General features: G+C 43.3%; 1 protein-coding gene across 2 annotated transcripts in view; it reads left to right on the top strand.

Annotated features, from left to right (window-relative positions):
- The window catches only part of CMC1 (C-X9-C motif containing 1), a 58876-nt gene extending 56735 nt beyond the window's left edge, over window positions 1–2141 (top strand). For both annotated transcript variants that reach the window (XM_006134307.5, XM_006134306.5), the window contains exon 4: window positions 1803–2141. In XM_006134307.5, coding sequence (XP_006134369.1) covers window positions 1803–1923 — 121 coding nt within the window. In that variant the 3' untranslated portion in view covers window positions 1924–2141. The remainder of the gene's footprint in view (window positions 1–1802) is intronic.
- The last annotated feature ends 11828 nt before the right edge of the window (window positions 2142–13969 follow it).

The following is a 13969-nucleotide window of genomic DNA, read 5'->3' as shown; positions in this document are numbered from 1 at the left end:
ATGTGCTACACCAGGAACCATTATAGAACAAATGTGAAGTTGAGAGGTGTATTCCTGACATTAAGGTTAATTTAAAAAATAAGTTAAATCTTCATTCATGACTTGTTTGTACAGGACCAAACACACTGTGCTCGTCTCCCTAATGGAGAGAATTTGATTACTTAGGGCTTTTCTACATAATGGGGTTATACATGCAGTAGGAACGTGATTTCTAAAGCATACTGAAGTGTTTTTGAGCTTTAATGTGCTTAGCACAGTGTTATTTCAAATAATACCTCATCAGCTGGATCTACACAGACCAACTGATGTGTAATTTAGAAGACAGACCCCCCCAGTGGCCAAGCCCTAAATTGAGAAAAGGGCACAACACATGAATTCCTGTAGATTCTAAGAACTTGCTGACATGGGGAAATAGCCCCTGGTAGTTGTACTGTATTAGATACTTTTAGGGCAAAGTAAGTATGGAGCTTACTGCATTTTAGCTTAATCCACTTCCAAAACTAAAGCACACTAGGGCCAGGCCTACACGAAAGGGCAAGGTCAAATCAAGATATACAACTCCAGCTACATTAATTACATAACTGGAGTTGACATACCTTGATTTGAGTTTCTCTGCTGTCCCCAGTGGGAGGTGTGCCCACAGGAGCACTGGCAGCCAACAGGGTGCCCACTGAGTTTGATTTGGCAGGTCTTAACTAGATTTTTTGCTTAGTGAAGATAATACCTTAGTGTCTTTGTGTGAAACAGCTATCCCCTAGTGCAAAAAAGCTCTTGCAGACTCTAGTGCCGTGTGTCTAACACGCTAGCCACATGTGACTATTTGGCCAGTTGAGTGTAGCTAGTTCACTATAGTAGTAGCCACTATAGTGGCTCTAGTGCAAAATAAGTTAACTTCCCTGTACGGAGAAGCCCTAACCCCACCTCCCCCCCATCTCCAGTGAGATGAACTGAATTGTACAGGGTTGCCCCTCCCTGGGCCAGCATCCTTGGGACAGGTCAGGTAATTTGCCAGACCAAGGGAGGTTCCCTACCACCACTGCCCTTCAACACTAGGGCTCTGTTTCTGCCCCAGCTAGCCACCTTACTTCCAGCCCCTGTTACTGTTGGGCCTGGACTTCAGCTGGGCTGCTGGCCCCACTGTCCTAAACTGGACTGCCACACTGTAGGGTCCAGCCCCCAGCCTCACTGGTGGACGATGGCCCTCCTGCCACTAGGTTCCCTGGGCTCTCTTGTGAAGGAACATCCGTGGTCCTTCTGGACCACAGATGTTGAAAGACCAGAGTGTCCATTTTGGAAAATGCAACCTGTAGTTCAAACAATTTTAACCTAATCACGACATATTTAACAACATTAGGTTTTATATAAGAACTACAAATCTGAACTTATGAGTAATAAGCTATTTTTGCTCACTCTTATTTGCAAATATTATTCTATGGAAAACAAGTTAGAAAAGTGGTTTAATTTTAAGATAAACATATGTAAACCGAGAAAATACTAGTTGGTATCCAGGAAAAAAAAAGGAATGGTTAGTGAGTTTGTGATATCAGAAATACTTTTTTGGGTTTGCCCTTCAGCCACAATGGCATAGTTCAAGTCTGAAAACAACATACTCTCCAGCAGCAGGCAGTGTTGGGGAGGAGAGATATGAAAATTTAAAGCTAGTCCCTAATGGAAACAGGCAAATTCAAAATCAACTTGCGTATGAACATTTATTAATGATGCAGGTAGCATCTCAGATCCACAAATGTTAATAACTTCTTTGATTTAAGGTACGAGTCACAATATTTGGGTTTTTTTTGTAGCTATAATGATCCAGCATTTTATGAAGAATGCAAAACTGAATACTTGAAGCAAAGGGAAGAATTCAGAGCTACTGGAATTCCTGATAAACGAAGACAACAGAAGCTTCCTACAAGCATGTAGCTAAATCCTAAAATGAAGTTTGGAATTTTCTTTCAGTTAGACACATACTTTGATTTTGTGGAATAAGATTAGACTCAATTTTTTAAAAAATCATTGTTTGTCTTTCAGGCTGGATTTGAATGAAATAAGATGCATCTTATATTGTACTTTGTCTATTAAGAATAAATTTTCTATGAATTAATTGAAAATAAACTAGGATGTATTTTTAATCTGCTCAATTCCAAGTGTTTGAGGAACTCTGTGTAGCATATTTTGAGAAAAAAGCCAAGAGCCGTCTATTCTTACTGAACATTTTGATTTGCCCTTCCTCTACTAATATTCCCCTCTATAATCCAAGGAAGATATTTTGCTTCTTTTTATGGTAATGAACAGGTAATGAATTTCAGCCACTGTCTGGATAAAAGAACAATTTAAGGTGTACCTTTATCACTTAGCACAGCTGCATACAAAAACACACTGTGGCTTCATTAACCCATTAGACTTGAAAAAATACTGTTCTTATCTTGGGAAAAGTGTGATATAACTCACAGTTGTAGAAATAATCATTAAAAGGAGTATATAATAACTAAAGATGTTAAGCCTGCACAGAGCTCTGAAAACTTTCTGCTCCTAAGAGCATTCTCTCTAACTCCATTATAGTCTCTTTTGCCCAGTTCTATATCTAGGACTGCTGCCCCATTACACATGAGCCCTTTAGACTTATCCCTTCTCAGGAAGCTCACATCTTAAGGAAATCTCTTTCAAAGAGGGTCAGAATGCAGCTGAAACATTGGCAAAAGCATCATTTAAGGAAAAGGTGTTCTCTCTCCATGCAAGGTTTCATTGTAGTGAAAGCTGGATTGTGAGAACAGACTTATGGGAAAGAGGGGAAAACAAACAGGAACATACTAGGATAAAGAAGTCTCCAGAAGAGAGAGAAAAGCATAAATTCTAACCATCACTTAAAGAAAAAGCAGTCAATGCCTCTAAACAGAATAATCCTTAGAGATAAGAGGGTTGGACTCAAATAGTTGCATGTGCAAAATTGTGGTAAGTAAGTAGTCAACCAACAGGCATATAAGAAACTAAGCTCCAGGTACTACAAGGGGTTATTAATAAATCAAGGAAATAAGCTGATGGACAAAGCCAGAATTGTTTCTAGATACCTAATTTAGCACTTTGCTTACTGTTTGAAAGAAGCTGTTTCTCTAAAGTGCCATCATCCACCTCGGTTACTGCATCTGAAAAATTTAAGAGGGGGGAAAAACCTATACAGGTGTTATTGATTTTTTATTTATATGTTGCCTGTTCAATTCCTTTTATCACCACAAAATATGGGTTGCTCCTGACTTGAAATGGAAACTCTGGTGTCCTAGACATTTGGAAAATGTTCACAACACATTATAGGTAAAACTTACAGTCTTGTCTATCTGAAGTCTGCCTGTTTCTTGAATAATCAAGGACACTGCCTTTTGCTTTAGTGGCTTTTAGACTACTGCACTCAAAAGAGCGTAGGTGGACCCTAATGAACTGGGAAGCCTGAGAACATGTAGCTAGACTGGCAGTGCCACCTATTAAGAGTTGCCGATCAGTTTTTATTTTAAACACTATTTTCAGTTGCCAGGTTAATTATATGTGAAGGTTTTCTACATTCGCTATCTGCCTTGGGCAGATCTTTTGGGGAAGCTTCAGCAAAAGAAGAAGCTGTTTTTCAGGATAGGGAAAAGTTTTATCGAGTGTTAATTCCAACCATTTCTTCAGAGAAAAACACTGAAGTTTGCAGTGGCATGGCCTTGAGAACAGATTGTATTTACTGTTCCTCAGAAAATTCTGAAGGTCCCTATTTGCACATGGTTGGAAGAGCTCTTTAGTGGCTTGCTCTAAGTCTCCAGCAAGGACTAGTTTAATCGTTCTTTTTAAGGCCTGTGGGACTTAGCCTCAACAGTCATCACATGCATAGACCTCCTACCAACCAGGTGCCCTGGACCTGCTCCCAGCCCACACTATCTCCTGCCTAGAAGGCACAGCACTGGAACTTCAGAGGACTAACACACCCATAGCACAATTTTCCTGTAGCTTAGTTAGAAAGACAGTCCAAGGAGAAAGTCAAAAGATCATCTTCCGTTCACTAGTTTTAATTCTGTGCACTTCATAGCTCTGCACCAAGCCTTTCCGCCCCTTCATGTACCACTCTATTTTATAGATCTAGTACTTGAGCAGTTGTATAAAGTCACAGCTGCCAGAGCTAGCATTTGCAGGATCTCCAAGCTGGCTGGCCCAAATCTTAATTTGACAGCACTGACATTCATTACACCCTCCTCTTTTGCCAGTCTTTATACACAGAACATGACCTTCATTCAGTGCTTAGGCTGGGATGCCAGCTGGGTTCTTTTCCTTTGCAATGCACATGCAATGGTAGCTTGGCATTTGCTAAGTTCTTCTTTAAGAAGTGTCCCGGTGGGATCTCCACTATAGGGCTATGCCTGCACTGGCATGATTTTGCACAAATACTTTTAACACAAGAGTTTTTGCGTCAAAGTATTTGCACAAGAGAGCATCTACACTGGCATGTGCTTTTGCGCAAAAGCATCCATGCTAGTGTAGATACCCTCTTGCGCAAGAAAGCTCCAATGGCCATTTTAGCTATCGGGCTTTCTTGGGCAATAAATTAACGTTGCCTGTCTACACTGGCCTCTTGCGCAAGAACAGTTGCGCAAGAGGACTTATCCCTGCGCGGGAGCATCAGAGCATTTGTGCAAGAAGCACTGATTTTATACATTAGAACAGTGGTCCCCAATGCAGTACCCGCGGGCGCCATGGCGCCCACTGGGCCATTTCTGTGCGTCCGCCAAGTGATCAGGGCCAGCCCTGCTCCCAGGCGCATGGCACATGAGCAGCCCCACCCCCAGGCTTGTGGTGTATGGGCATCCCCGCCCCTGGGCACACGGCACAGGAGCGGTGCCAACCCCAGGCACGTGGCATATAGTCATCCCCACCCCTGGGCACGCAGCACAGGAATGGAAGAGGCTTGATATCCTAGACAGAAAAATCACATTCCTCTGCCTCCCTGCTCATCAGGATAGCTAATTATGAGGCGCTGTGAGCAAAGTATACATATCACCATTTTGAGAACATGAAAAATTTTATTGAATGGCTACCCGATGATAATAAGGCTTCCTTCCAGTCTAACATAGAGGAGGCTTCCTTATAGCTAAGAATGCTCTGCAAGCATCCCTCGAAGTAGCTGATATTGCAGCATGATCCTTACTTATGTCGGTAGTCATGCAGAGTGTCTCAGGATTCCCTAGGGAGGTACAGAATACTGTTGAGGATCTCCCATTTGAAGGACAAAAGCTTCCCCCCCTCCCCCCCCCCAATGACCACAGATGCCTCACTACATTTGCTCAAGGACTCACAAGCAACCCTAAACACCCTGGGCATGTATGTTTCCCAACCCAGAAGGAAACTAAATAGACAATTCACACCTCGGGGTAGAGCATCCTCATTGTAGCTTCTCTGGGATGTGTACAATCTAGGAAGGAGGCAGAGGTAACAAAAACAGACAAACACAGGAACAACCTACCATGTCCCAGTCCACCAATGGGCAACAAACTTTTTGAACGTCTGGCCAAGGGTTCAATATCATTTATAACAAATGCTTGATACCAATTCATTCTGCAGCCCTTTTACCATGCATGGACCCAGATTACCACAGACAATTGGGCTTCAGAAGTCATACCAAAAGGCCTCGCAATACCATTCACCACATTTGCTCCAGCCCTTGTGTTCAGGGACCCTTCTCACAAGTTCCTGCTACAACAGGAGAGAAACAGATTACTCCATATGGGAGCAAAAGAGATTGTACCAGCTCATCTCAGGGGAAAGAGTTTCTACTCAAGATACTTCCTCACGCCAAAAAAGGAAAATCAGGAGGCTGGAGACCCATCCTGGACTTATGCAGACTGAACAAATATCTAAAAGCAAAGATTCACTATGGTAACTCTAGCAAAGATAATTCCATTCCTCAAACAGGGAACAGGACATGTATTTTCACATATCAAGTATCATATCACACAGACAATTTCTAAGACTTACTCTAAAGGATCAACATTTTCAGGGCTGGATCCTCCCATTTGGCCTATCCTCCACACCCAGAGGGTTTTTTTCCCCCCAAAATACTGACTCTGGCAATAGCTCATCTCAGAAAGCAGGACACAATAATATTCCCTGGATGACGATCTAATTATGGCACATTCAGACCATGAAGCCATCCAATTCACTGCAGAGACAGTTCATCTATTCACATCTGTAGGTCTCCAGATAAGTGCACAAATATTATACCTCTCGCCATCCCAGACGCTGGAGTTCATAGGAGCTGCACTGGATTGCACAAATGCATAGGCACGACTACCATTATAGAAGTTCCAAACACTGTCTACGCTAACAAACTATTATAGACAGCCCCACAGTATGGGCCAGACAGTGCCTTCAGCTTCTAAGCCACATGTCAGCAACCACATACGTGGTTCCCCACACCAGGCTACACGAGATATCTCCAGCCATGGTTTCATGCATGCTTTTGACCTCACGAGCACCATATGCAGAAAATGCTCAGCCTCACAAGGAGGGTCAGAGTCACTTCTGTGGTGGCTTTCCAACAGATGCCCCCATCCATAAGCATAACCATGGATGCTTCAGTAGAAGGCTGGGGTATGCACACCAACAAGCACACACCCAGGGAAGATGGACGCCGACAGTCAGCCCTGCACATCAACATTTTCGAACTTCTCACAGTGCAAAGAGCATGTGAGCACTTTCTACCATTGATCCACAGCAACTCTGTAAGGATACTCACAGATAACACCGCCTGCATGTTTTACATAAATCGTCAAGGAGGGCAAGATCACATCCCCACTGCAGAGAGGCAGCAACACTGTGGCACTGGTGCATTCACCACATTACCCTCCCAGCAGGGTATCCAAACAAGCAACCAAAACATAACTGCAGACCATCTAAGCCGCACAGTTCATCAGAAATACAAATGGGGATGCATTCTCGAGCCCTAGATTTCGTCTTCCTCAAGTGGGGTTTTGTGGAAATAGACTTATTTGCCATTACACAATACCTCAGGGCAAGGCTGGGCAAGGACTCCATGGAGGATGCTATGTTGATCAGCTGGTCTCATGATCTCCTATATGCCTCTTCACCACTTCCCTTTCTCGGCAAGGCCATACAGAAAATAAAGCAGCGCCAAGTCATGATTACTGCATAGCCCAGATAAACCTGGTTTCCTTAACTATCACAGCTGGCAGCTATGCCATCGATTTCTCTTCTAAAGAGGCCAGATATACTTTCTCTCTGGATTGGGTTTGAGTTCTCCACATATTCACAAACGCCATCTCTGGGCTTGGATCCTCCAGGGGTGAATACTCGACAGCAGACCTGGTTAGAGGAAGTCCACAATATAATCCTGAATTGTTGCAAACACTACGGCTGTGTCTAGACTGCATCCCTTTTCCATAAAAGGGATGCAAATTAGACATCGCAATTGCAAATGAAGCGGGGATTTAAATCCCCCTGCTTCATTTGCATAAAATGGCTGCCACTTTTTTCCAGCTCGGAGCTTTGCCGGAAAAAAGCACCAGTCTAGACGGGGATCTTTCGGAAAATAAAGCCTTTCCGAAAGATCCCTTATTCCTCTTAAAATAAGGACAAATAAAAAAACCCACTGCATCCTCACTTGGCACAGTTGATAATGTTAGAATACCATTTTTTCCTTTACAATTCATCAATAAAGGTACACCTTGCAGCTATCTCAAGTGAGCACAAGATGATAGATGGCCAAAATGTATTCTCACACCACACCACTAAGAAATTTCTAAGAGGCCTCAACAACATTTTTCCCCCTATAAAGCAAGCAGTGTCGCCTTGGGATCTCAATCCTGGTCTTAACATCTTGATGTACCCACCCTTTGAGTCTATGGCAACATTCCCTCACTCACCTTTCCACAAAAGTGGCCTTCCTTCTAGCAATCACGACAGCAAGAAGAGTAGGCGAACTGGTCACACTCATGGCAGATCCACCATTCACCATCTTCTAAAAGGACAAAGTAATTTTAAAACCACATCCCAAATTTCTTCCAAAAATATTTTCACAAATTCCACCTTAACAAACCTCTGTATTACCTATTTTCCACCAAAAGCCACATCTGGATGCCAATGCAGCATGGCTCCACTCTTTAGACGTTTGAGCATTTACCTTCTACCTAGATAGAAGCAAACAGTTTAGACTTTCTCTTAGACTATTCATTTCTAAAGCAGACTGCTCAAAGGAGCCACAATCTCAAAACAGTCTTTCAAGATGGATAACAAACTCCTATTGAAGAATGCTACCATGTCAGTAAGGTGCCATTACCAGCTGATGGGCAGGAGCATTTCACAAGAACGGTAGCCTCCTCTACAGCCTTCCTACAGGTGCCCTTGATGGGCACATTGTGTAAGGCAGTGGTCACCAACCAGTAGATCAGGATCTACTCATAGATCTTGGAGCCTCTGACAGGTGATCCTGACAGGTTTGGCCAGGAGGCTGTCAAGTGCCAGCATTTCATCTGCCTCTAATCTCTGCTGTGTTGCTTCTTCCCTCTGCCTTAGAGTTCTGCCCTCAGCCCTGGGAGCCTCTTGTTTGCTGTGCAGGGCACAGGAAGAAGAGGGGTTACTGATGTCAGAGTGCCCTCCCCCCACCCTGTACCCCATCTTCACAAAGCAGAGGGGGGACAGTGATGGAGAGAGTTTGGTGTCTGCTTTTGGGAGTGGTGCAGGGCCAGAGTAGGGGTATGCTTGCCTTAGTCCTCTGCACCACCACCCGGAAGCTACCTGTGGTAAGCAGTGTCCAGCTGGAGCCTGCATTCCAAACCCTGAACCCTCCAGCCCCCAAACTACTGCCCTAGCTTTGAGTCCCCTTGCACCCAAACTCCCTCCCAGAGCCAGCACCCTGCACCCCTCCTGCACCTCAACTCACTGCCCCAGGCTCAGCTCAGAGCCACTCCCACATTCCAACTCTTTTAGCCCAAGATAAGAGTCTGCATCCCCTTCCCCCACACCTCAGCCCTTTGCCCGCAGCCTGATAAAAGTGAGGATGAGGGAGAGAGGATGGAGTGAGCAGGGGCAGAGCACTGGAGAAGAGGCCAGAAGGAGGCAGTGCAAGGGTGTTTGAGTTTGAGGTAGACCCTGGATTGTATTTAAAGTAAAAAAGTGATCTCATGCTTAAAGAGGTTGGAGACCACTGGTGTAAGGCAGCAACTTGGGCATCGGTCCATACATTTACAAAACATTATACTATAGACACTTACGTTTCGCAGTGTACCACTTTTGGACAGGTGGCCCCTTGCTGTTGTCCACCATTCACATCCAAAGTCCCTCTTTCCACAGACTGAGTGTTCCACAGGGACACTCTTCGAAGAAGAAAAGAGAGGTTACTCACCTTGTACAGTAATCGGTGTTCTTTGAGATGGATGTCCCTGTGGGTGCTCCATGACCTGCCCTCCTCCCCTCTGCTTTCGAGTTGTAACATCTCTCCACAGTAGAGAAGGAACAGACGGATGTGCCAATGCAACCATTCACACCAACACACGGGGGGAGGGGTTGTACTGCTGCTGAAAAGTTCCAATTACAAGCACAGTGTGCCAAGATACCAGCAGTTGCCCGTCCACAGGGACACCCATCTCGAAGAACACCAGTTACTGCACTAGGTGAGTAAAATCTCTTTTGAGGGCACTTTGCAATCTTAACATTCTTCTAATGTTTTCAATGTACCTCACTGTACTTCATAGAGACACTATATCTACTAAGGAAGCTGTCTTATGAAAAAACAAACCCCTATGAAATGGGGTCAAACACCCAACAACTGTTTTAGTATTGTGTTTCAGTCACTGCCTGCCCTTCCTTCTTTCTGAAGTTAACAGAAAACAACTTTCAATTTTTATCTGCGTAAAAATGTGACATTAATAGTTATCAGTGCTTGTAAATTATGTGTTAATGGTGACCCAACAAGGCATTGAAATAAACACTGGAGGCTTTATAACTGTTTGCAGCATCTACAAGAGTTGGTATTGACAATTTGGATACTTCATTGGAGCTCTATAGTTAATTTTTAATGTGAGCCAGATACTAATGCCAGCAGAGAAAGGGCAGTACAATTATGCTGACACACATTAAAGAAGGATCTGGTTCTGTAGTTTACTTTCTTATGACTACATCTCTGCAGTATGCCACAGAATGTCTCCCATACAGGATTGAAATGACATGGCCGTCAGCCATCTTTTTGCCATCTGCATAGTTTTAGAATAAAAGCAGGGGGAAGAGGCACTGGCATCATTAACGGGTTTCACACCATAATTAAAATGTACTAGCTATACAGAGGAGTGGTAGTATTAATCAAAGCTATGTAAGACCTTCACACAAACATTGATCAGCATTTAAAACAATACCCCCCCCCCCCACACACACACACACACTTTATGGAAGAAAGTGCAAGTTTAGTTTGTATTACTCTTTGAAAACAAAAGAAACAAACTTCAAAGAACTTTTTTGCAGCCTTAATTGTAACCACCACCAAGTTTACTGCAACTAGAGGAGATGAAGAAAAAAAAATCTGTTCACATAGACAGCTTGTTAAAGGAAGCTAGTTCTGGTGCTTCACTTTTCTTCCCTCCTTGACCTGGGTATTTCAGACAGCAACAAGACAGGAGAAAGCCACAAAGGCAGTAGTTGCACTCAGGATGCAACTTTCTGAAATGGTTACTACCTTTTGAATTTAAAACACACAATGCCTCTATATAGGAAATGACTTTCCAGATATTCGGTATGCAGTCAACTTGCTTTATGCTCACTTGATATGAAAAGCAACAAAACATGTTTATACCAGAATACTATCCATGTTTTTCCAAGAAAAGTTCAGTATTCTGTAGTTTTTCCTAATACTTCCATCAAGAATGAATAGGTCTCTAAGCCACAGCTATGACCAGTTCACATGGGTCATGGAGTCATAGAATACTAGAACTGGTAGGGACCGCAAGAGGTCATCTAATACAGTCCCCTGCCCTCACAGCAGAAACAAGCACTCTTTTGATCAGTGGTTTTCAAACTTTTTCCTCAAAAGGCAGTTGAAGAAAAATTGTTGATGCACATGACCCAGCATAATTATAGCTTTTGATTAGGTGCAGGCTCTAGTGGGGAAGAGGTCTAGGAATGGGAGATTGGCAATGCAGGAGGGGCAGGGATAGGGAGTTGGTGTTTGTGGGTGAGCAAGGGCTTACCGTCAGTGGCTCCTGGTCAGTGGCGCTAAAGCAGGCTTCCTGCTTCTCCTAACACCTCAGACAATGCTGTGACGTGGAAGTGTCCAGCAGCAGGTCTGGCTCCTAGGTGGAGGTCCAGAAGCAGATCTGCATGCTGCTCTGGCTTGGAGGCACATACCCTCCCCTCAGCTCCCACTGGCCAGTGGGAATGTGAAGCTAATGCTCAGGGTGGGAGCAGCACACAGAGCCTCATGCCCACCCGCTGGCCTAGGAGCCAGACCTGCTGCTGACTTCTTCCAGAATGCAACATGGTCCTCCTCATTAGTCACAGGTGAACCAGTTCCTGACATTATGCAACCCAGTGCTCATTTACCACCCATCGTTTGAAAATCACTGATGTAGAAAAAATCCTGAGATATGTTTATCTAACCTTTTCTTAAATATCCCCAGTGATGGATTTTCCACAACCTCTCTAGGCAATTTATTCCAGTGTTTAGTCACCTGGACAGGAAGTGTTCCCTAATGTCCAACCTCAACCTCCCTTGCTGCAATTTAAGCCCATTGCTTCTTAACCTCTGATGATAGGATAAGGAGAATAATTTTTTCTCCCTCCTCCTTGAAACCCCTTTTAAGGGCCTTGTCTAAGCAGCTCCCTCAGTTTACTAAAATGTGCCTTCTTGAACTCTATTGTCTTTAATGTTCTCCCTTTTAAAAATCATGAACTTCATAATTTTCACTCAAGATGCCTTACACTTTCAAATTCTTAACCAGTTCTTCCTTGTTAAAATCAAATCTAGACCAGCCCCCCTACCCCCGTAGCTTTTTCCACCTATTGAAATAAAAAATGGTCTCCAGTGCATTCCAAGTACTTGTTGGATAATCTGTAGCCTACTTTATTTCCCTCATTTCCCTCAACAGATGTCTGGATAGCTGAAGTCCCCCATAACAGATTTTTTTTTTTTACAGCAAAATAAAGCCTCATCTACCTCTTCTTCCTGGTTAGATGGTTGTAATAGACCACCCTTGATTTTTACCTGCTTTTACCTTACCCAGAGACTTTCAACAAGTCTGTCACCTATGTCCATCTCTACCTCAGTCCAAGTATATACATTTATAATATACAAGGTAACACCACTTCTTTCTTTCTATACTAATATTCCAATTGTGTATTATCCCAAGTCTGTGATACCAACTATGTCATAGTTGTATTGATTTACTGGCATTTCAAGTTCTTCTTGCTTATACCCCATATTTCTTGCATTTGTATACAGACAAATCAACTGATTTGATTTTGACCCTTCCCACTGTCCTGTTTTGCCTTTCATCTAATTAATCCCTATTATCCTTACTCTCCCCAATTTCTGACCCATCTATCTCCCCGGTCTCCCTGTTTTTCCACTTACCTGTGGGCTTTGGTCACCTGCCTCCATCAAACCTAGTTTAAAGCCCTCCTCACTAGGTTAGCCAGTCTGAGTCCAAATACGCTCTTTCCCCTTCCTCAATGGTGGGCTCCATCTCTGCTTAGCAGTACTTCTTCCTGGCACAGCATCCCATGGTCAAGGAAGCCAAAGGCCTCCTGGCAACACCATCTTTGTAGTAGGGCATTCACCTCCAGGCTGTATCTCTCTGCCTAAACCTCTACCTCTGACTGGAAGGATAGAAGACACCACCTTGCACCTCAAACTCACACTCTCACTCTACTCACTAGTCCCTTGCCCTGAGTGCTGCTTCCTTTTGTTCTTCTCTTCCTCAGCACAGAACTGTAGCAGAGGCCAAGGCATAGGGACTTCAGCATGAAGCTGCTCTGTTCTCTATGCAAGAAAGTGCAGCCTGGCTGTTGACAAAAGGTGAAAAGTAGAACAAGATTGGACAGGGGCACTTTTGGATGAGGAAGGTGAGTAAAGCAATATACAAGAATGTGCTATAGCCTAAGGTAGCAAATCCCACTACCTCCATGTGCCCAGGAGGAAAATACTCCTCCACTACATATTAGAGCAATCTATGGAGATGTATACTGCTCCTGAGGACTAAGAAGGTACATTGAATTTAAATTTTCAAGGATCTGTGATCAAGTTCTTCTGTTTTGCACACAGCCTTAAAATAAGGAATTTTGAGAGCAGAGGATATAGCTATGGTTGCCAAAGATTAAGAAGATGTATAAGTGAAGCCCATTTCAAACAAAAATAAATTTATTTAAAATTTTACACAGCAGGATTCCTTCCTTGCATAATTCCAAATGCTACCTCAGGTTGGTATCTGTGGACTACATTAAACTTCTCAAAAAGGGCCAAAAAAATAATCTTTGAAACCAAGGGAGTAAACCCAGTAAATTATATTAGAACTAGATACAATACAGTCTCAGCAGCCACATGAGAAATAGTTCTGCTGCTTTGTTATTATACAGGTAGTTGGTTCTATCAGCTAAAGCCTAGTGTCTTGGATTTGTTTTATGCATATTGGGGTTTGTTCTATTACTTTGCAAGAGCTTGTACTCCCTTGAGTCAGCCGTGTTCATTGGTCAGAATAAATTCCAGCATCTGACACCATTTCCATTAATCACAGACAAGCCAGTATACGTGAGCAAGATGATAGAAAGAAAAACATATCCGGTGAATGGTAAGCATATTATTTACGTATGCTGTTCATAATACAGTAGATGGTATCAAAGAGATTCTTTTGACTTCAACATAGACAAAACTCTAATACATAAAAAGGAGATGGCTATCACATGAAGCACTGAAGGCACAGGTAGGGCGGGGGGGGAGGGGCGGGAG

The sequence above is a fragment of the Pelodiscus sinensis genome, chromosome 2, assembly GCF_052426305.1.
Source record: "Pelodiscus sinensis isolate ZL-2025 chromosome 2, ASM5242630v1, whole genome shotgun sequence".
Classification (NCBI taxonomy): domain Eukaryota; kingdom Metazoa; phylum Chordata; order Testudines; family Trionychidae; genus Pelodiscus; species Pelodiscus sinensis.
This window is presented reverse-complemented; position numbering and strand designations above follow the sequence as displayed.